General features: G+C 53.1%; 1 protein-coding gene across 2 annotated transcripts in view; it reads left to right on the forward strand.

Moving 5' to 3' along the window:
- ASXL2 (ASXL transcriptional regulator 2) overlaps positions 1 to 22,376 on the forward strand; it is a 69,946-nt gene that overhangs the window by 41,931 nt on the left and 5,639 nt on the right. For both annotated transcript variants that reach the window (XM_030945243.1, XM_030945242.1), the window contains 7 exons: positions 721 to 871; positions 6,251 to 6,363; positions 9,222 to 9,360; positions 15,237 to 15,377; positions 18,472 to 18,635; positions 20,909 to 21,005; positions 21,828 to 21,933. In XM_030945243.1, coding sequence (XP_030801103.1) covers positions 721 to 871; positions 6,251 to 6,363; positions 9,222 to 9,360; positions 15,237 to 15,377; positions 18,472 to 18,635; positions 20,909 to 21,005; positions 21,828 to 21,933 — 911 coding nt within the window. The remainder of the gene's footprint in view (positions 1 to 720; positions 872 to 6,250; positions 6,364 to 9,221; positions 9,361 to 15,236; positions 15,378 to 18,471; positions 18,636 to 20,908; positions 21,006 to 21,827; positions 21,934 to 22,376) is intronic.

A 22,376-nucleotide genomic window follows, 5' to 3' on the forward strand; every position in this document is an offset into this window, starting at 1 on the left:
GTCAGTCAGAGAGGGAAAAATGGGGAATCATCTTTAAAAATAAGCTGTATTTTAAATACTAGAAGGAAGCTGCAGCTCACACCGTTCTTGATTTGGGGTGGATTTTTCTCTGGAGCCCATCCAGTGCCACCCCTGCCATGGCAGGGACACTGCCACTGTGCCAGGGTGTGCCAGTGTCCAGCCTGGCCCTGGGCACTGCCAGGGACCCAGGGTGGGCACCCTGTGCCAGGGCTGCCCACCCTGCCAGGGCACAATTCCCAATTCCCAAAATCCCATCCAGCCCTGCCAGGGAAGAATTCCCAATTCCCAAGATCCCATCCATCCCTGCCAGGGCACAATTCCCAATTCCCAGTATCCCATCCATCCCTGCCAGGGAACAATTCCCAATTCCCAAGATCCCATCCATCCCTGCCCTCTGGCGCTGGGATCCATTTATTCCCAGCCCTCCCTGCCTTGTCCTGGAGTTGGTGCTCAGGGATGGGGAATCTGGGGAGGGGCAGTTTGGGAGGTGACAGAGTTCAGGGCGTGGGGACAGAGTTCAGGAGGTGTCCCCTGCATTCAGTGTTTACAGAACCCACAGAAAGCTTCGGGGCCAGCACTCAGCAGCTGTGGGGCATTAAAAGGGTGAATTTGGTGAACAAACCCCTCTGGTTTTGGGGCTTTTCCGCTGTCCCTGTCCCTGGGGTGACCCTGCTGTGGCTCTGTCGTGTCCCCTGGCAGAAGGACATCCCAGATGGGCTGAAGGAGCTGTCAGAGGGCTCGGAGGAGAGCAGCGATGGCCACTCAGACTCGCAGAGCTCGGAGCACAGCAGCTCCAGCAGCGACGGCTGCGCCGCCAAGGACAGGAGGAAGAGCAGGTGGAAAAGGAAAGGTGAGTTCCTGCCTGGGCAGAGGAGGTTGAACCTGGGCTCTGGGGGGAGCAGAGCATTCTCTGGCCTCACAGTGATCCCAGCTCAGCTGGGCCGCTCTGCTGCTGCTGCTGCTGCTGCTGCTGCAGGTGGGCAGGGCAGGGCACAGGTACCTGAGGCGTGTTTGAAAAGCCAGGTGTCTGCTGAGGAAGGCAGGAGCCTCCTCTGAAATGGAAAATGTGAATCCCTTCCCTCCAAATTACTATAACTTGCTTATAATTTGCTTATAATTTGCCTATAATTTGCTTATAATTATTATAATTCATAACAATATTATTATTAAAATATTATCAATAATGATTAATTATATTATTGAGATATGGTCAATAAATTATTATAGTAAAATATAATATCATAAATCATTATATTTTATTATAAAATGTATAAACATACTTATAATTTTATTAATTATATAATACTTATATATTAATATATAATACTTATAATTTATTAATTATATAATTATTATAATTATAATATTTATAATTCTTATAAATTATAATAAAATTATAAATATTAAATTATTATAATTTGCTTATAATTTACCTGATTATTATAATTGCTTAATCTTGCTCTCAGGCAAAGATGTGGGAGTAGGAATAAGAGTTCTTTATGAGGGAAGAAAATAAAAATAAAATGAAAAATGCAGTGATACAGAACAGCACTGCCGGAGTCAGAACACTCCCTGACACTGTCCTAGTTGAGATGGGGACAGCACAAAGCAGCACACTCCATTTGCAGAAGGCTTCAAACTGTTTTTATTACAGCATGCATGCTTTTTAAACATTCTTACAAAACTCCTGAGTTTATACTTTACTCCTTGGTCTCAAGAAACAAACAGAGTGCTCATTGGAGCAGAGAATTGCAGGTTTCTCTTATTTATCCTTCTTCCTTTCTTGGTTTCTACGTCAGTGACCTTGGTAGAGAATTCTTTCAGGGGTAAATATGGATCCTCTTACCAAACTTCTCTCACAAAAGTTGCTGTAAAAGCTCCTCCACATGACACCTGTGTGTCAGGGGGTGGCACAGCCCCATCCCATGGGGGCTCAGCCCTCCTGCAGTGCCAGCTGTGCTGCTGCTGGAGCAGGGATCCTGCACAAGGGGGGAGTTTTCCTCTGCAGCACCAGGGAACAGGGACAGGCCAAGGGGAAATGGCCTCAGGCTGGGCCAGGGCAGGCTCAGGGTGGACACCAGGAGGAATTTCTGCATGGAAAGGGTGCTCAGGCCTGCCCAGGGAGGTTTGCAGTGCCCATCCCTGCAGGTGTCACCTGGATGTGGCACTCAGTGCTCTGGGCTGGGGACAAGGTGGGCATCGGGCACAGCTGGGACTGGATGGGCAGGGAGGGATTTTCCAGCCTGAATGATCCTGGGATTCTGTGAAGTTCCAGCAATCTCTGCCTGGAGCTTTTTGCAGTTCAGAGCTCTGTGAATGACCTCCCTCAGGCACTCAGTGATATTCTGGGGTGATTTTCACCAGGTGGAGCCCCCAGCTCTCTGCACTGCAGCAGCTGCCCTGGACAAGGGGAAATGGCCTCAGGCTGGGCCAGGGCAGGCTCAGGGTGGACACCAGGAGGAATTTCTGCATGGAAAGGGTGCTCAGGCCTTGGCAGGGGCTGCCCAGGGAGGTTTGCAGTGCCCATCCCTGCAGGTGTCACCTGGATGTGGCACTGAGTGCCCTGGGCTGGGGACAAGGTGGGCATTGGGCACAGCTGGCACTGGATGGGCTGGAGGGATTTTCCAGCCTCAGGGACTCTGGGATTTCTGGCATTTCTCCTGCCCTGGCCGCTCAGAGCAGCTTTGTCCCTCGCCTGCAGTGACCCTCCCAGCCCATCCTTCCCCTCTGAAGGATTCTGAGCAATAATAACCCAGTTTTATTTGAAACTCTTCCTTTGGCTCTCTTCCATTCCATGTTTGCAGTGATGTCATTCCCTGTGGTTCCTGCTCAGAATTCCTCAGAGCTCTGAGGAGCTCTCCTGAAGAGCTGAAGATTTCAGCCGGGCTCCTTGGCAAGAATTTCCTTCCAGTCAGATTTCCTTGTGTTTCCATCATTTGTGGCAAATGAAACCCTTCAAAGTGAAGGACAGGGATTAATGCTCCACACATCTGTGCCCTCACTGACAAGCTGGGCACACTCCCTGTGCCCTCTGGGTTCCAGCACAGCGGTTCAGAGAGTCGTGGCATGGGTTGGGAGCTCAGAGCCCACCCAGTGCCACCCCTGCCATGGCAGGGACACCTCAAACTGTCCCAGGGTGCTCCAACCCCAGTGTCCAGCCTGGCCTTGGGTGCTGCCAGGGATCCAGGGTGGGCACCCTGTGCCAGGGCCTGCCCACCCTGCCAGGGAACAATTCCCAAATCCCAAGATCCCACCCAGCCCTGCCCTCTGGCAGTGGGAGCCATTCCCTGGCTCCTGTCCCTCCAGGCCTTGTCCCCAGTCCCTCTGCAGCTCTCCTGGAGCCCCTTCAGGCCCTGCCAGGGGCTCCAGGATCTCCCCAGAGCTCAGTTTTTCCCTTGAACCCCCCAGATCTGCACCCCACAGGATTTGGGTGCTGAGAATGAGAAGCCCAGCCCGGAGCCATCGCAGGCAGCAGCACCTTGGGATGCCAGGATCCCAACTGGGATGGGTGGGAAGGGAGCTCAGAGCCCCCCCAGTGCCACCCCTGCCATGGCAGGGACACTGCCACTGTGCCAGGGTGTGCCAGTGTCCAGCCTGGCCCTGGGCACTGCCAGGGACCCAGGGTGGGCACCCTGTGCCAGGGCCTGCCCACCCTGCCAGGGGAGAGTGAGTCAATGCCCAGTGAATTATTCAATGGTTAAGAATCAGTCAGTGGTTAAAGAATGAGTTAATGGTTAAAGAATCAGTCAGTGGTTAAAGAATGAGTTAACAGTTAAAGAAGCAGCCAATAGTTAGAGAATCAGTTCATGACTAAAGGATCAGTCAGTGGTTGATCCTCCCCTCTCAGAGCACGGCCCACAGCAGCTCCCTGACTCCCAGAAACATCTGAGTGCCTGGTGTGTGCTGGGATTCCTGCTGGGCTCCACACCTGAGTGTCCCCAGAACGTGGTGGCCAAGGCTGGCCCAGGCCCAGGGCACCTCTGTGCCACCACTGGGGTTTCTCTCCTCTCTGGGTTCATTTGGTGTTGGCTGAACCAGGGAGAGCCTCCAAAAACCGCTCCTGCTGGCTTTGTGCTGCTTCCCAGGGGATTTGATGCCTTGGGAAGGCTGAGCTGGAGCAGAGGCTGCACAGAGCTAAAGAATAAAGCAGGGATTGATTCAAAGCATCTCCTGCATGGATCCACCCTGGGCAGCACAAGAGCCCAGCCAGGGCTGCACCCAGGATGAACCAAAATGGTCCCAAAATGAACCCAAGATGAACCAAAATGGTCCCAAAATGAACCCAAGATGAACCAAAATGGTCCCAAAATGAACCCAAGATGAACCAAAATGGCCCCAAAATGAACCCAAGATGAACCAAAATGGCCCCAAAATGAACCCAAGATGAACCAAAATGGTCCCAAAATGCACCCAAGATGAACCAAAATGGCCCCAAAATGAACCCAAGATGAACCAAAATGGCCCCAAAATGAACCCAGGATGAACCAAAATGGCCCCAAAATGAACCCAAGATGAACCAAAATGGCCCCAAAATGCCCCAAAATGCACGAGCGGGCGCGGGGTCTGTCACTGTGATCAGTTCTGCTCCATTTGCATCTTGCAGTTAATTTATATTTATGTTTATGCCTCTAGGTATATTCATATATATTTATATTTATTTGTATTTATATTTATAGTGTTGTATTCATAGTGTCATGTTTACATTGACTATTTATAATTATAGCTATGTTTACGTTATATCTATTTATACTTATATATTAATAATTTATATTTTATTTACAATTACTATTTACATTTATGTCTATATATTTATACATTTATATTTGATATTTATACTTATAAATTTACATGTATATATTTATATTTACAGCTATATTTTCATTTTTATATTTATAATTATATTTATTTACAAGTTATATTTTATTTACATTTACCACCTATATTTCTGTCTATTTTTATATTTATACTTATAGGGTTTATATCTATATATACATTTATATTTATACATATATATACATACACACATTTATAAAGTTACATTTATAGTGTTATAATTATATTTACATTTATAATTATATTAATAACTATGTTTACAAATTTATGTTTACATTTAATTTCATATGTTTATTTTTATTTACAATTTATATGTTATTCATATTTGGTATCGTATATTTATATTTATAGTTATATTTATAGTTATAGGTATGTTATTTTTATATTATATTTTTATGTTATATTTGTACTTAGTTTTAGTTTTAGTTTTTTTAGTATATATTTATTCTTTTATATTTGGGAAATGCAAGCTGGAGGTTGAGCTCCTGCTTATATTTATATCTATATCTATATTTATATTTATAGTTACATTTATATTTATGTTTGTGTTTGTGTTTATATTTATGTTTATATTTGTGCTTATATTTGTAATTATATTTATATGTATATATTTTTATTTATAGGTATATTTATATTTCTAAGTATAATTTATATTTGTATTTGTATTTATAGTTATAGTTATAGTTATATTTATAGGTATATTTATAGGTATTTTTTATATAATTTATATTTATATTTATATTTAGATTTAGATTTAGATTTGGATTTAGATTTATAGGTATATATTTATATTTATAGGTATATTTCTATTTCTAAGTATATTTATATTTATATTTATATTTGTAATTATATTTATATTTATAGGTATATTTATATTTCTAAATATAATTTGTATTTGTATTTATAGTTATAGTTATATTATAGTTATAGTTATATTTAGGTATTAGGTTTTTTTTTTTTTTTTTTTTATTTTTTTAGATATACTTCTAATATATTATATTTATATATTGTTATTTGTAAAATATTTATAGTTATTATTTTATAATTATTTTGTGATTTTAGTAATTTGTATTTGTATTTATATTTATAGTTATAGTTATAGGTATATTTATAGGTATATTTTTATATAATTTATATTTATATTTAGATTTAGATTTATATATTTATATTTGTAATTATATTTATATTTATAGGTATATTTATATTTCTAAATATAATTTCTATTTGTATTTATAGTTATAGTTATATTTATAGTTATAGTTATAGTTATAGGTATATTTATAGGTATATTTTATATAATTTATATTTATATTTATATTTATATATTTATAGGTATATTTCTATTTCTAAGTATTATTTCTATTTCTATTTCTATTTCTATTTCCGTGTCCCGCAGTGCCGTCGCGCCTGCCCCCCGCGGGCTCCCCGCAGCCCGGCTGCCCCTCCCCGTCCATCCCGGCCAAGGGCCTCTCCTCCTCCCAGAAGCACAGCAAGAAGGCCCTCAAGCAGGTCAGTGCCTCAGTTTCCCTGCAGGGGTGGAGTCCCCCTGGGAATCCTGTGCTCTTCTGTTCCTTTTTCCCTAAAGTTACCATTTTTCCCCAAAAGAACACATTTAAATAATAATTTTGAAATTATAGTTGTAGAGAGAGGCTGTAAAATGTGATTTCTATTCCCCAATCCTGGGATGAGATCTCGTAGCTTCCTGGGAAGTGGGGTTGGTAAATTCAGCCCTTGGGGGGAAATGCAGTGAATTCATCCCCTGGAGAGCAAAAATTCCCTCCCAGGGAATTCCGTGGGGGCTGCACGTCCACATGGAGGGCAGGAGAGGGAAGGAGGGCAGGAATTCCATGGACTCTGGAGGAGGAGGAAGGAGAGCAGGAATTCCATGGACAGGAGGAAGCAAGGAGGACAGGAATTCCATGGACAGAAGAAGGAGGAGAGCAGGAATTCCATGGACAGGAGGAGGAAGGAGAGCAGGAATTCCATGGACAGGAGGAGGAAGGAGGGCAGGAATTCCATGGACAGGAGAAGGAGGAGGGCAGGAATTCCATGGACAGGAGGAGGAAGGAGGGCAGGAATTCCATGGACAGGAGAAGGAGGAGGGCAGGAATTCCATGGACAGGAGGAGGAGGAGGGCAGGAATTCCATGGACAGGAGGAGGAGGAGGGCAGGAATTCCATGGACAGGAGGAGGGCAGGAATTCCATGGACAGGAGGAGGAAGGAGAGCAGGAATTCCATGGACAGGAGGAGGAAGGAGGGCAGGAATTCCATGGACAGGAGGAGGAGGAGGGCAGGAATTCCATGGACAGGAGAAGGAAGGAGAGCAGGAATTCCATGGACAGGAGAAGGCAGGAGAGCAGGAATTCCATGGACAGGAGGAGGAAGGAGGTCAGGAATTCCATGGACAGGAGGAGGAAGGAGGGCAGGAATTCCATGGACAGGAGAAGGAAGGAGAGCAGGAATTCCATGGACAGGAGAAGGAGGGAGGACAGGAATTCCATGGACAGGAGAAGGAGGAGGGCAGGAATTCCATGGACAGAAGAAGGAAGGAGAGCAGGAATTCCATGGACAGGAGGAGGAGGAGGGCAGGAATTACATGGACAGGAGAAGGAGGAGAGCAGGAATTCCATGAACAGGAGAAGGAGGAGAGCAGGAATTCCATGGACAGAAGAAGGAGGAGGGCAGGAATTCCATGGACAGAAGAAGGAAGGAGAGCAGGAATTCCATGGACAGGAGGAGGAGGAGAGCAGGAATTCCATGGACAGAAGAAGGAGGAGAGCAGGAATTCCATGGACAGGAGAAGGAAGGAGAGCAGGAATTCCATGGACAGAAGAAGGAGGAGAGCAGGAATTCCATGGACAGGAGAAGGAGGAGGGCAGGAATTCCATGAACAGGAGAAGGAGGAAGGCAGGAATTCCATGGACTCTGGAGGAGGAGGAAGGAGGGCAGGAATTCCATGGACAGGAGAAGGAAGGAGGTCAGGAATTCCATGGACAGGAGGAAGGAGGGCAGGAATTCCATGGACAGGAGGAGGAAGGAGGGCAGGAATTCCATGGACAGGAGGAGGAAGGAGGTCAGGAATTCCATGGACAGGAGGAAGGAGAGCAGGAATTCCATGGACAGGAGAAGGAGGAGGGCAGGAATTCCATGGACAGGAGGAGGAAGGAGGGCAGGAATTCCATGGACAGGAGGAGGAGGAGGGCAGGAATTCCGTGGACAGGAGGAAGGCAGGAATTCCATGGACAGGAGGAGGAGGAGGGCAGGAATTCCATGGACAGGAGAAGGCAGGAGAGCAGGAATTCCATGGACTCTGGAGAAGGAAGGAGGGCAGGAATTCCATGGACAGGAGGAAGGCAGGAATTCCATGGACAGGAGAAGGCAGGAGAGCAGGAATTCCATGGACTCTGGAGAAGGAAGGAAGAGGGGCAGGAATTGCACGATGGGGAATTCCAGCTGGATTATTCCCCCAGTGTGGGGTTCACAGGTGTTCCCCCAGCTGCACTGCTCGGCCCCCAGGATACTAAGGAATGAAACGCTTTATCTGGCATCTCAATGTCAAAATTGGGAAATCTCGAATCTCAAAATTCTAAAAATGTAAAAAAAATCTCAAAAATCTCAAGACTGCAAAAATTGTTCCCATGGCAGGGTGGGCAGGCCCTGTGCTCTGTACCCACTGCTGTGCCCCCAGGCTGTGGGGTGGCTGACCCCATGTCCTGATCCCTGTGGGGTGGCTGACCCCATGTGCCCTGATCCCTGTGGGGTGGCTGATCCCTGTGCCCTGATCCCTGTGGGGTGGTTGATCCCCGTGCCCTATGGGGTGGCTCATGTCTCTCTGTGCTCTGTGGGGTGGCTGATCCCTGTGCCCTGATCCCTGTGGGGTGGCTGATGTTTCTCTGTGCCCTATGGGGTGGCTGATCACTGATCCCCGTGCCCTGTGGGGTGGCTGATCCCTGTGCCCTGTGCCCTGTGTCCTGTGGGGTGGCTGATGTCTCTCTGTGCCCTGTGGGGTGGGTGATCCCTGTGCCCTGATCCCTGTGGGGTGGCTGATGTCTCTCTGTGCCCTGTGGGGTGGGTGATCCCTGTGCCCTGATCCCTGTGGGGTGGCTGGTGTCTCTCTGTGCCCTGTGGGGTGGCTGATCACTGATCCCCGTGCCCTATGGGGTGGCTGATGTGTCTCTGTGCCCTATGGGGTGGGTGATCCCTGATCCCCGTGCCCTGTGCCCTGTGCCCTGTGGGGTGGCTGGTGTCTCTCTGTGCCCTGTGGGGTGGCTGATCACTGATCCCCGTGCCCTATGGGGTGGCTGATGTGTCTCTGTGCCCTATGGGGTGGCTGATGTGTCTCTGTGTCCCCTGTGTGTCCCTGCAGGCCCTGAAGCAGCAGCAGCAGAAGCAGCAGCAGCAGCAGCAGCAGCAGCAGCAGTGCCGGGCGGGCCTGGGGCCGGGCATGGCGCTGCCCTCCGGCCAGCACGTCCTGCTCAAGGCCAAGGCCACCGCCGGGAGGTCAGGTACGTGTGGCACTGCCGGGGGGTGCAGGGGAAACGGCTCCTGTCTGCACCTTCCTCTGGGCTCTGCAGCCTTCAGCTCTGCCTCAGGGCTTGGGAACCATCAGCTCCTGCCTCAGGGCTTGGGGAACCATCAGCTCTGCCTCAGGGCTTGGGGAACCATCAGCTCCTGCCTCATGGATTGAGGAACCATCAACTCCTGCCTCAGGGCTTGGGGAACCATCAGCTCCTGCCTCAGGGCTTGGGGCACCTTCAGCTCCTGCCTCAGGGCTTGGGGCACCTTCAGCTCCTGCCTCATGGATTGGGGAACCATCAGCTGCTGCCTCAGGGCTTGGGGCACCTTCAGCTGCTGCCTCAGGGCTTGGGGAACCATCAGCTGCTGCCTCAGGGCTTGGGGCTTTTGGGGAGGCACTGGGTAGGGACAGACCTTGGAGAGACCTTGGAGAGAACTGGGGTGAATCTTGGATGGATCTTGGATGGATCTTGGATAGCTCTGGCTATAAGGACAGACCTTGGAGGGACCTGGGATGGATCTTGGAGGGACCTTGGATGATCTTGGATGGATCTTGAATAGATCTTGGATGATCTTGAATGGATTTTGGATGGATCTTGGATGCATCTTGGATGGATCTTGAATTGTCATCTTGGATGGATCTTGGATAGATCTTGGATGATCTTGAATGGATTTTGGATGGATCTTGGATGCATCTTGGATGGATCTTGAATTGTCATCTTGGATGGATCTTGGATAGATCTTGGATAGATCTTGAATGGATTTTGGATGGATCTTGAATGGATTTTGGATGGATCTTGGATGATCTTGGATGGATCTTGGATCTTGACTGGATCTTGAATGGATCTTGGATGATCTTGGATGGATCTTGGCTAGATCTTGGATGATCTCGGATGATCATCTTGGATGGATCTTCAATAATCATCTTGGATGGATCTTGGCTAGATCTTGGATGATCTTGGATGATCATCTTGGATGGATCTTGGCTGAATTTGGGAAGGGTCTTGGATGGATCTTGGATAGCTGTGACTGTAAGGACAGACCTTGGATGGATCTTGGATGCTCTTGGATGGATCTTTGATAGATCTTGAATAGATCTTGGATGGATCTTGAAAGGATCTTGGATGATCTTGGATGGATCTTGGATAGCTGTGACTGTAAGGACAGACCTTGGAGGGATCTGGGATGGATTTTGGATGGATCTTGGATGTCTCTGGGGTAGCTCTGGCTGTGCCTTTGGCTGGTTCCAAGCTGCTCCCAGTGCTCAGGGACTTTCCCAGTCACCTGTACCCCGTGCAGGGGCCTTCTGCTGGTGGTTCTGTTCTGGGATTTCTCCTGGTGGTTCTGTTCTGGGATTTCTCCTGGTGGTTCTGTTCTGGGATTTCTCCTGGTGGCTCTGCTCTGGGATTTCTCCTGGTGGTTCTGTTCTGGGATTTCTCCTGGTGGCTCTGCTCTGGGATTTCTCCTGGTGGCTCTGCTCTGGGATTTCTCCTGGTGGTTCTGTTCTGGGATTTCTCCTGGTGGCTCTGCTCTGGGATTTCTCCTGGTGGTTCTGTTCTGGGATTTCTCCTGGTGGCTCTGTTCTGGGATTTCTCCTGGTGGTTCTGTTCTGGGATTTCTCCTGGTGGTTCTGTTCTGGGATTTCTCCTGGTGGTTCTGTTCTGGGATTTCTCCTGGCTATTTCTGTTTGGGAGTTTCTCCTGGCTATTTCTGTTTGGGAGTTTCTCCTGGTTATTTCTGTTTGGGTTTTCTTTCTGGTGTTTATGTTTGGTGTTTTCTCCTGGTTATTTCTATTTGGGGTTCTCTCTGTTTATGTTTGAGGTTTCTCGGTGTCTTACAGTTGTTTCTGTGTTTATGTTTGGATTTCTCCTGGTGTTTACATTTGGGAATTTCTCCTGGTGTTTATGTTTGAGGATTTCTCCTGGTGTTTATGTTTGAGGATTTCTCCTGGTGTTTACATTTGGGAATTTCTCCTGGTGTTTATGTTTGAGGATTTTTCCTGGTGTTTATGTTTGAGGATTTCTCCTGGTGTTTATGTTTGAGGATTTCTCCTGGTGTTTATATTCAGGAGTTTCTCCTGTTACTTATGTTTGGGAGTTTCTCCTGCTATTTATATTTGGGAGTTTCTCCCAGTGTTTATATTCTGGGATTTCTCCCAGTGTTTATATTTGGGAGTTTCTCCTGGTATTGATGTTTTCCAAAGTGGCTCCTCATTTTCCAGGGTGGGTTCCTTGTCCTGTTCCCACCTGGAAGATCCCTGAGGGGTTTCCAGAATTTGTGGTGTCAGGGAGCAGTGAGGTCAGGAGCTCCCTGCCAGCACCAGGTTTTCCATGGTATCCCAAATTCTTGGTGCTTATTCCAGCCCGTTTTCCCTGATTTCTTTCCAGAGTAGCTGAATTCCCTGGCAGCTGCCAGATTCCCTGACACCTGCCCAATTCCCTGGTACCTCTGGAGTTCCCTGGTACCTGTGGAATTCCCTGGCACCTCTGGAATTCCCTGGCACTTGCCCAATTCCCTGGTACCTCTGGAGTTCCCTGGTACCTGTGGAATTCCCTGGCACCTCTGGAATTCCCTGGCACTTGCCCAATTCCCTGGCACCTCTGGAGTTCCCTGGCATCTCTGGAATTCCCTGATACCTGCCAAGTTCTCTGGCACCTCTGCAATTCCCTGGCACCTGTTGAATTCCCTGGCACCTCTGCAATTCCCTGGCTTGGGGCAGGCTCAGTGCCCCACACAATCCCTGGCAGGGCTCAGCATTCCAGCCCCATTCCCTGCAGGCAGCTGGGCTGTGGGCACACATCCAGCTTGTGCCAGTCCCTCTCCAAGCCAGGGCAATTCCAGTGTCCCCATTCCAGTCCCAGTGTCCCCATTCCAAGCCAGGGGCAATTCCCAGTGTCCCCATTGCAGTCCCAGTGTCCCGGTTCCAGTCCCAGTGTCCCCATTCCAAGCCAGGGGCAATTCCCAGTGTCCCCATTCCAGTCCCAGTGTCCCCATTCCAAGCCAGGGGCAATTCCCAGTGTCCCCATTCCAGCTTGTGCCAGTCCCTCTCCAAGCCAGGGCAATTCCAGTGTCCCCATTCCAAGCCAGGGGCATTCCCAGTGTCCCCATTCCAGTCCCAGTGTCCCCGTTCCAGTCCCAGTGTCCCCATTGCAAGCCAGGGGCAATTCCCAGTGTCCCCATTCCAGCTTGTGCCAGTCCCTCTCCAAGCCAGGGCAATCCCAGTGTCCCCATTCCAGTCCCAGTGTCCCCATTGCAAGCCAGGGCAATCCCAGTGTCCCCATTCCAGTCCCAGTGTCCCCATTGCAAGCCAGGGCAATCCCAGTGTCCCCATCACAATCACCTGTGTTTGCATTTCCTGGCAGATCTTTGGGAATGCCCTGGGCAGGGCAGGGCAGGATTTTCCAGGGGTGCCCAGGAGCTGCCCTGAGCCTCAGCCTGGGCTCCTGGGGCAGGACCTGGGGCTCATCCTGGCCACAGTCTCTGCTCCCTCTGCAGGGCTGCCAAGGCCTGGGGGTTTTGCCTTTCCTGCTGTGTAACTGCAGCCTTGGATGCTTTCCCCAGGCTCAGTCTGGATCTTTTCTTGTTTCCAGGCTTTTCCTTTTTCCAGGCTTTTCCTGCTCCAGCCTTTTCCTGCTCCAGGCTTTTCCTGCTCCAGGCTTTTCCTTTTTCCAGGCTTTTCCTGCTCCAGGCTTTTCCTTTTTCCAGGCTTTTCCTGCTCCCAGGCTTTTCCTGCTCCAGGCTTTTCCTGCTCCAGGCTTTTCCTTTTCCAGGCTTTTCCTGCTCCCAGGCTTTTCCTGCTCCAGGCTTTTCCTGCTCCAGGCTTTTCCTTTTTCCAGGCTTTTCCTGCTCCAGGCTTTTCCTGCTCCAGGCTTTTCCTTTTTCCAGGCTTTTCCTGTTCCCAGGCTTTTCCTGTTCCAGGCTTTTCCTGCTCCAGGCTTTTCCTTTTTCCAGGCTTTTCCTGCTCCCAGGCTTTTCCTGCTCCAGCCTTTTCCTGCTCCAGCCTTTTCCTGCTCCAGGCTTTTCCTGCTCCCAGGCTTTTCCTTTTTCCAGGCTTTTCCTGCTCCAGCCTTTTCCTGCTCCAGCCTTTTCCTGCTCCAGCCTTTTCCTGCTCCAGGCTTTTCCTGCTCCCAGGCTTTTCCTGCTCCCAGCCTTTTCCTGCTCCAGCCTTTTCCTGCTCCAGGCTTTTCCTGCTCCAGGCTTTTCCTTTTTCCAGGCTTTTCCTGTTCCCAGGCTTTTCCTGTTCCAGGCTTTTCCTACTCCAGGCTTTTCCTGCTCCAGGCTTTTCCTGCTCCCAGGCTTTTCCTTTTTCCAGGCTTTTCCTGCTCCAGCCTTTTCCTGCTCCCAGGCTTTTCCTGTAGCTCCTCCCCAGCTGCTTCCAGGTGGCACTGGTGTGTTCAGGAGCCCCCTCAGGCTGTAAATCCCTCCCTGCCAAGGCCTGGAAGGTTCCTCTCGTGTGGTTTTCTCCATGAGGTTCCTTTTCCCCCAGCCCTGTGATGCTGCCCAGGGACAGCTCCCAGCAGGGACATGGGAGGTGTGGAGAGAGCTGGGAATCAAACTGATGGAGGGACAGAACAACTTGCACAATTTCAGGGGTTTATTGCACAATTTCAGGGATTTATTGCACAATTTCAGGGGTTTATTCGGAGCTGGAAGAGCTTGTGTGAGGGAGGGAAGGGAGGGAGAGGAACCAGGATGGGAAACTGAGCCCTGGGAAGAGGAGGAGGAGGCGTTCCCCAGGGTGGGCAAGGACAAAAGCTGCAGGAGAGGGGTGAAGTTCAGCAAAGACAGGAGAGATTTGGAGAGATTTCCCTGCCAGGAGCTCTGTTAGCCCTGGAAGTGTGAATGGGACCATGCCTGAGTCAGATGAGATGGGAAACAAACTGGGATTAACTGGGAAGTGGACTCAAAGCACGCGGGATGTGCCTGTCCGTGCCTTTGCTTTGGGATATCCTGGTGGCTCCAGGGGATCTCCTGCATTCAGCTGCTGGGCAGGAGCACTCCAGGAGCTCAGGGGTGTCTGTGCTGGGACTGCTGGGGCTGCAGGGCTGGCTATGGGAGCTTCAGGAGCTCTATTCCCTGGGCAGGAGCTCAGGGGTGTCTGTGCTGGCACTGCTGGGGCTGCAGGGCTGGCTATGGGAGCTTCAGGAGCTCAGGGGTGTCTGTGCTGGCACTGCTGGGGCTGCAGGGCTGGCTCTGGATGGTGCAGGAGCTCAGGGATGTCTGTGCTGGCACTGCTGGGCTGCAGGAGCTCCATCCCCTGCAGGAGCTCAGGGGTGTCTGTGCTGGCACTGCTGGGGCTGCAGGGCTGGCTCTGGATGGTGCAGGAGCTCAGGGATGTCTGTGCTGGCACTGCTGGGGCTGCAGGAGCTCCATCCCCTGCAGGAGCTCAGGGGTGTCTGTGCTGGCACTGCTGGGGCTGCAGGAGCTCCATTCCCTGCAGGAGCTCAGGGGTGTCTGTGCTGGCACTGCTGGGGCTGCAGGAGCTCCATCCCCTGCAGGAGCTCAGGGATGTCTGTGCTGGCACTGCTGGGGCTGCAGGAGCTCCATTCCCTGCAGGAGCTCAGGGATGTCTGTGCTGGCACTGCTGGGGTGGCTCTGGGAGCTCCATTCCCTGCAGGAGCACTCCAGGAGCTCAGGGACCTCTGTGCTGGCACTGCTGGCACTGTAGGGCTGGCTCTGGGAGCTGCAGGAGCTCAGGGATGTCTGTGCTGGCACTGCTGGGGCTGCAGGAGCTCCATCCCCTGCAGGAGCTCAGGGGTGTCTGCCCTGAGGGTGGCTCTGGGAGCTCCATCCCCTGCAGGACGATGCTCCTGCAGGGTCCCCCTGTGCTGTGCATGCCCATGTTCCACGTGTCCCTCTCTGGCAGGTTGGGAAGGGAAGCAGGCAGATGGACATTCCAGCAGCCCCCCAAACTCCACCTCCAGCTCCTCGCCCTCGGTGAAGCTCGAGAACTCCCTGCCAGGGCTGCCCAAGAAGCCCTTCCCCAGATCTGACAGGCTCCATGCAAGTAAGAGATGGATTCCCTGCTTCTCCTGCTTTCCCAGGGCTTTGGCTGCTCCAGTGCCAGGGCAAACCCCAAACCAGCAGAACGGAGTGGAGTGTGCTGATGGCACTGCTGAGGGACCCTGGGAGGGGCTGCCAGGCTGCTGGGATTGGGATCAATAATTCACAATTCCATCCTCAGATCGGCCCTTCCCAGCTGGGCCTCTCCTGGGAATTGCCAGCTGTTGGCCCTGCATTATTTGTGGGGTTTTAGTGTTCTTACACACTCTAAGGACATGAAAGAGGGAAAAGAAATTCCTCCCTGGGTTTCCATCCCTCAGACCCTGCTGAGTTTGGCTCCCAGCCCTTTCCTGGAGCTTTCTCAGCCCTCCCAACCTTCCTGGTTCCTGTTACATTTTCCAAGGGTGGGACAGACCCTGGGGAGTTTGGGGATATTCTTACAAAGGGATGGAATGTCCTGAGAGGGAGAAACCCCAAGGATGATGGAGTGCAGCTCCTGGTGCTGCCCAGTGATCCCAGCAATGCCACCCTGGCCATCCCGGGCTGTCCAGAGGCTCCTGGGGCTCTGGCAGGGCTGGGGATGTGCCCATTGCCAGGGTTGTGCCCATTGCCAGGGTTGTGCCCATTGCCAGGGTTGTGCCCATTGCCAGGGTTGGGGATGTGCCCATTGCCAGGGGCAGTGCCCATTCCCAGGGCTGGGATGTGCCCATTCCCAGGGTTGTGCCCATTGCCAGGGTTGGGATGTGCCCATTGCCAGGGTTGTGAATGTGCCCATTGCCAGGGTTGTGAATGTGCCCATTCCCAAGGTTGGGATGTGCCCATTGCCAGGGATGTGCCCATTGCCAGGGTTGTGCCCATTCCCAGGGCTGGGATGTGCCCATTGCCAGGGTTGGGATGTGCCCATTCCCAGGGTTGGGATGTGCCCATTCCCAGGGGCAGTGCCCATTCCCAGGGCTGGGATGTGCCCATTCCCAGGGCTGGGATGTGCCCATTGCCAGGGTTGGGATGTGCCCATTGCCAGGGTTGGGGATGTGCCCATTCCCAGGGTTGTGCCCATTCCCAGGGTGGGGATGTGCCCATTGCCAGGGTTGTGCCCATTCCCAGGGTTGGGATGTGCCCATTCCCAGGGATGTGCCCATTCCCTGGGTTGGGTTGTGCCCATTGCCAGGGTTGGGATGTGCCCATTGCCAGGGTTGGGATGTGCCCATTGCCAGGGTTGTGCCCATTGCCAGGGCTGGGATGTGCCCATTGCCAGGGATGTGCCCCTTCCCAGGGTTTGGATGTGCCCATTCCCTGGGTTGGGATGTGCCCCTTCTCAGGGTTGGGATGTGCCCATTCCCTGGGTTGGGTTGTGCCCATTGCCAGGGTGGGGATGTGCCCATTGCCAGGGATGTGCCCATTCCCAGGGTTTGGATGTGCCCATTGCCAGGGCTGGGATGTGCCCATTGCCAGGGTTGTGCCCATTCTCAGGGTTTGGATGTGCCCATTCCCTGGGTTGGGATGTGCCCCTTCTCAGGGTTTGGATGTGCCCATTCCCTGGGGCAGTGCCCAGCAGCCTCTGGGGGAGATCCTTTCCTGAGATCCATCCCAGGTGCCCCTGGCCCAGCTGTTCCCTCACTCTGAGCTCTGGCCCTGTGCAGAGCAGGCATTGCACAGAGCAGCAGGGCCCAAAAGAAACCCCAGCAGCAAACTGGCTTTAACTGGAGAATTAAAGCACAATTGCTGTGGCCAAAAGGAGCTGTGGGAACCCTCCTGAGAAGCCAGGCTGCCAAGGGAGGTGGGCTGAGGGGGGATGGAGAGTTCTGAGCCTGCACCTCCCGGCTCTGTTGGTGAGACATGGAGTTAGAGAATGATCTGAGGTAGAAATCACTTTCAGATTTAGATGAAGGGTTGGGCTGGTTTAGTCCAGAGCTTGCTGAGCCAGGTCTGTGCTCATGGGGAGGTGACAACAGTCCCAGTCCTGGGCATGAGGGGGACAGGGGACAGCAGGACAGCGTGGAGGGGACATGTGCAGGAGCTCAGCTCCCTCCAGCTCCTGAGAACTTGTCTGAGGAACCAATCCATAAATTCACCAGATCTTCACAGGGTTATGTTTGGGGTGATGCCTTGGGAAGGCTGAGCTGGAGCAGAGGCTGCACAGAGCTAAAGAATAAAGCAGGGATTGATTCAAAGCATCTCCTGCATGGATCCACCCTGGGCAGCACAAGAGCCCAGCCAGGGCTGCACCCAGGATGAACCAAAATGGCCCCAAAATGAACCCAAGATGAACCAAAATGGTCCCAAAATGAACCCAAGATGAACCAAAATGGCCCCAAAATGCACGAGCGGGCGCAGGGTCTGTCACTGTGATCAGTTCTGCTCCATTTGCATCTTGCAGTTCATTGTCCCATTCCAGCTTTAGCCCATGCAGTCCCATCCTGCTTGGTTTTCTGTGTTCTGTTTGTGCTCTTGGGCTGAGATTTGGATCCTTTCTCCTTGGTGCCCAGCTGGAGCAGGAATTGTTTTGTCTCCCTGCTCTGTGCACAGAGCTCACCATCCCCTGATATGAAACCCAGACCCACACACTAAAGCAGCACAGAATGTGAAAAATAGAAAAGCCAAAGGGATTTATTAAAAAGCCTCAATGGATCCATCTTGGGCAGCACAAGAGCCCAGCCAGGGCTGCACCCAAGATGAACCAAAATGGCCCCAAACAAATGGATGCCCTCTGACCAGGTCTCACACCTGAGGCATCAGGGAAACCCCAGTGTGACAGGTATTTCACCTGTGTGCAGAGGCCCAAGGAGCACTGGGACAGGTCCCAGGGCCCCAGGGCAGGGCAGGTGAGGCTGACCAGGTGTGTTGTGCTCCCTCAGGGCAGGGCAGGGCAGTGGGGCTGACCAGGTGTGCTGTGCTCCCCCAGGACAGGGCAGTGGGGCTGACCAGGTGTGTTGTGCTCCCCAGGGCAGTGAGGCTGACCAGGTGTGTTGTGCTCCCCGGGGCAGGGCAGGGCAGTGAGGCTGACCAGGTGTGTTGTGCTCCCCCAGGGCAGTGGGGCTGACCAGGTGTGTTGTGCTCCCCAGGGCAGTGGGGCTGACCAGGTGTGTTGTGCTCCCCAGGGCAGCTGAAGAGAGCGCGCTGTGCCGAGATCGATGTGGAGACACCGGACTCCATCCTGGTGAACACCAACCTGAGGGCCCTGATCAACAAGCACACCTTCAGCCTGCTGCCCCCCGAGGGCCAGCAGCGCCTGCTGCTGCTGCTGCCTGACGTGGACAGACAGGTACGGTCACCTGGGCTGGGCTGCCCAGGTACACACTCACCTGGGCTGCACCAGGTACACAACTCACCTGGGCTGGGCTGCCCAGGTACACACTCACCTGGGCTGCCCCAGGTACACAACTCACCTGGGCTGCACCAGGTACACAACTCACCTGGGCTGGGCTGCCCAGGTACACACTCACCTGGGCTGCACCAGGTACACAACTCACCTGGGCTGGGCTGCCCAGGTACACACTCACCTGGGCTGTCCCAGGTTGCTGCACCACTACACAATTCACCTGGGCTGGGCTGCCCAGGTACACAACTCACCTAGGCTGCCCCAGGTACACACTCACCTGGGCTGGGCTGCCCAGGTACACACTCACCTGGGCTGCCCCAGGTACACAACTCACCTGGGCTGGGCTGCCCAGGTACACAACTCACCTGGGCTGCCCCAGGTCCTGCACTCACCTGGGCTGTACACACAGGTACAGCATTCACCTGGGCTGCCCAGGTACAGCACTCACCTGGGCTGCACCAGGTACACAACTCACCTGGGCTGTACTCACAGGTACACACTCACCTGGGCTGGGCTGCACCAGGTACACAACTCACCTGGGCTGGGCTGCCCAGGTACACAACTCACCTGGGCTGGGCTGCCCAGGTACACAACTCACCTGGGCTGCACCAGGTACAGCACTCACCTGGGCTGTACACACAGGTACACAACTCACCTGGGCTGCCCCACGTACAGAACTCACCTGGGCTGCCCCACACAGGTACAGCATTCACCTGGGCTGTCCCAGGTACACAACTCACCTGGGCTGCGGTACACAACTCACCTGGGCTTCCCAGGTACACAACTCACCTGGGCTGCCCAGGTACACAACTCACCTGGGCTTCCCAGGTACACAACTCACCTGGGCTGTCCCAGGTACACAACTCACCTGGGCTTCCCAGGTACACAACTCACCTGGGCTGTCCCAGGTACACAACTCACCTGGGCTTCCCAGGTACACAACTCACCTGGGCTGTCCCGCCCTGCAGGGCTCCGGGGCAGGCAGGGAGGGATGCCAGGTGGAGATCCTGATCCTGTTGTACCTGTGGGGAGAGGGGCACAGGGGCAGGGGAAAGCCAGTCCACCTTTGGGTGACCTCATGGTCATAATAATAATAATAATAATAATAATAATACTAATAATAATAATAATAATAATAATAGCCACCTAATAATCATTGTCATTGTTCAGGACCTGGCAGGGCCTGAAGGGGCTCCAGGAGAGCTGCAGAGGGACTGGGGACAAGGCCTGGAGGGACAGGAGCCAGGGAATGGCTCCCAGTGCCAGAGGGCAGGGACTGGATGGGATCTGGGGAATGGGAATTGTTCCCTGGCAGGGTGGGCAGGCCCTGGCACAGGGTGCCCACCCTGGATCCCTGGCAGTGCCCAAGGCCAGGCTGGACACTGGGTTGGGAGCACCTGGGACACTGGGAATGTTCCCAAATCCTCCAGAATTGTTGTAGGAGAAACAGCACCAGGATTTTAGTGTGCCCCTCTGAAACAGCACCACGTTTTCAGTGTGCCCCTCTGAGGCTCTGCTTTGTCCAGCTGTGTGACAAAATCCTGATCCCCACGGGGCTGGACACTAAAGCTGCTCCCCTGCTCCAGCTGTGGCCCAGCACACCAGGGCTGGGACCAGCAGGTGACCAGCAGGTGACCAGCAGGTGACCAGGGCAGTGGTCAGCAGGTGACATGGGGCTGTGGCCAGGAGCTGGCCAGGGCTGTGGTCAGCAGGTGGCCAGGGGATGTGGCCATGAGCTCTGGCCAGCAGGTGACCAGGCTGTGGCCAGGGCTGTGACCAGCAGGTGACCAGGCTGTGGCCAGGCTGTGACCATCAGGTGACCAGGCTGTGGCCAGGCTGTGACCAGCAGGTGACCAGGCTGTGGCCAGGCTGTGGCCATCAGGTGACCAGGCTGTGGCCAGGGCTGTGACCAGCAGGTGGCCAGGGGATGTGGCCAGCAGGTGGCCAGCAGGTGACCGGGCTGTGACCAGCAGGTGACCAGGCTGTGGCCAGGCTGTGGCCAGTAGGTGACCAGGCTGTGACCAGGCTGTGGCCAGCAGGTGACCAGGCTGTGGCCAGCAGGTGACCGGGCTGTGGCCAGGCTGTGGCCAGCAGGTGGCCAGGCTGTGGCCAGGCTGTGGCCAGGCTGTGGCCAGTAGGTGACCGGGCTGTGGCCAGGCTGTGGCCAGCAGGTGACCATGTTGTGGCCAGCAGGTGACCAGGCTGTGTGTCCCCAGGTGGGCCCCGATGGGCTGATGAAGCTCAGCAGCTCCGCGCTCAACAACGAGTTCTTCACCTCGGCTGCACAGGGCTGGAAGGAGAGGCTGTCAGAAGGTAAAGCCTGCCCAGGACCAGCCGGGGAGGGGCTGAGGAGCCCCAGGACCAGCCAGGGAGGGGCTGAGGAGCCCCAGGACCAGCCAGGGAGGGGCTGAGGAGCCCCAGGACCCTCAGCTGGGCAGGAGCTGGGGAGCCTGCAGGGTGCTCCTGGAGCAGCTGCAGCTCTGCAGGGACTCACTGCCCACAGAGGGGGGCTCAGGGTGGGAGGGGGCTGCAGGAGGAGTTCTGTGTTGAACTGACAGAGCAAAACCCTGGAAGAGATGAGAAAAGAAGGAGAAATGTTGAAAATCTGAACTGGCAGTAGAGCTGGGGCACTCTGGGGTTGTGGCTCCTAAACACAGACACTGCTGGGGGCAGAGAAGGGAAATTCTGTTCCAGAGCAGGGCATGGAGTGCTTTGAGCCATCCCTTTGGGTGTTTGGATGGAAACTGGGGGAAATTCTTCCCTGGGAGGGTGGTGAGGCCCTTCCAAATCTGACCAGGCCATTTCCCCTTGGCCTGTCCCTGTTCCCTGGGAGCAGAGCCTGACCCCCCCTGGCTGTCCCCTCCTGGCAGGGACTTGTGCAGAGCCACAAGGTCCCCCCTGAGCCTCCTTTGCTCCAGGCTGAGCCCCTTCCCAGCTCCCTCAGCCCCTCCTGGGGCTCCATTCCCTTCCCAGCTCCGTTCCCTGGACTGCCCCATTCCACTAGGGCAGCAGCCTGGGCTGCAGGGGCTCCTGGGACACCCACCTGGGGCTGTGCCCCCTTAGCCAGCCCTTCCCTGGCCCCTGTGCCCATTCCCCAGCCCTTCCCTGGCTCAGAAATCCCCTCTGCATCCCCAGGAGAGTTCACCCCAGAAATGCAGCTCCGGATCCGGCAGGAGATCGAGAAGGAGAAGAAGGTGGAGCTGTGGAAGGAGCGCTTCTTTGAGAGCTACTACGGGCAGAGGTGAGAGCTCAGCTGGGTTCTGGGGTGTCCATCCATGGACATTGGGTTCCCTGGAGCCTGAGGGAGGTTCCTGGCTTCTGCTGGTTCCAGGAAACCAGGAAATGCCAGCAGGATCTGGGTCAGGTGGGAGGTTTGTCACCCTTTATGCACTGCAGGGTGTCCTGGGATGTCTCTCCTCTTGCCCTCCTTGGTGGAGCCACCCCCATGGCTCTCCTGGAGCTGGGGGGGCCGAGTGTGTCCCACCCCAGGGACAGGACCTGCATTCCCACGTGTCCAACCCCACACCACGTGGTGAAACCCCCAAATCTGCCAAGCTTTGATTCCCTGCCTCCTCTTGCTTCAGGGGTTTCCCGTCCTTTGGGGCTACAGGGAGGATTTGGGGTTTCTGAGTTCCTGAGAGACCTGGTGTAAATAAGTGACCAGGAATTTCTAACCCTGCCCTG

The sequence above is a fragment of the Camarhynchus parvulus genome, chromosome 3 (assembly GCF_901933205.1).
Source record: "Camarhynchus parvulus chromosome 3, STF_HiC, whole genome shotgun sequence".
Classification (NCBI taxonomy): domain Eukaryota; kingdom Metazoa; phylum Chordata; class Aves; order Passeriformes; family Thraupidae; genus Camarhynchus; species Camarhynchus parvulus.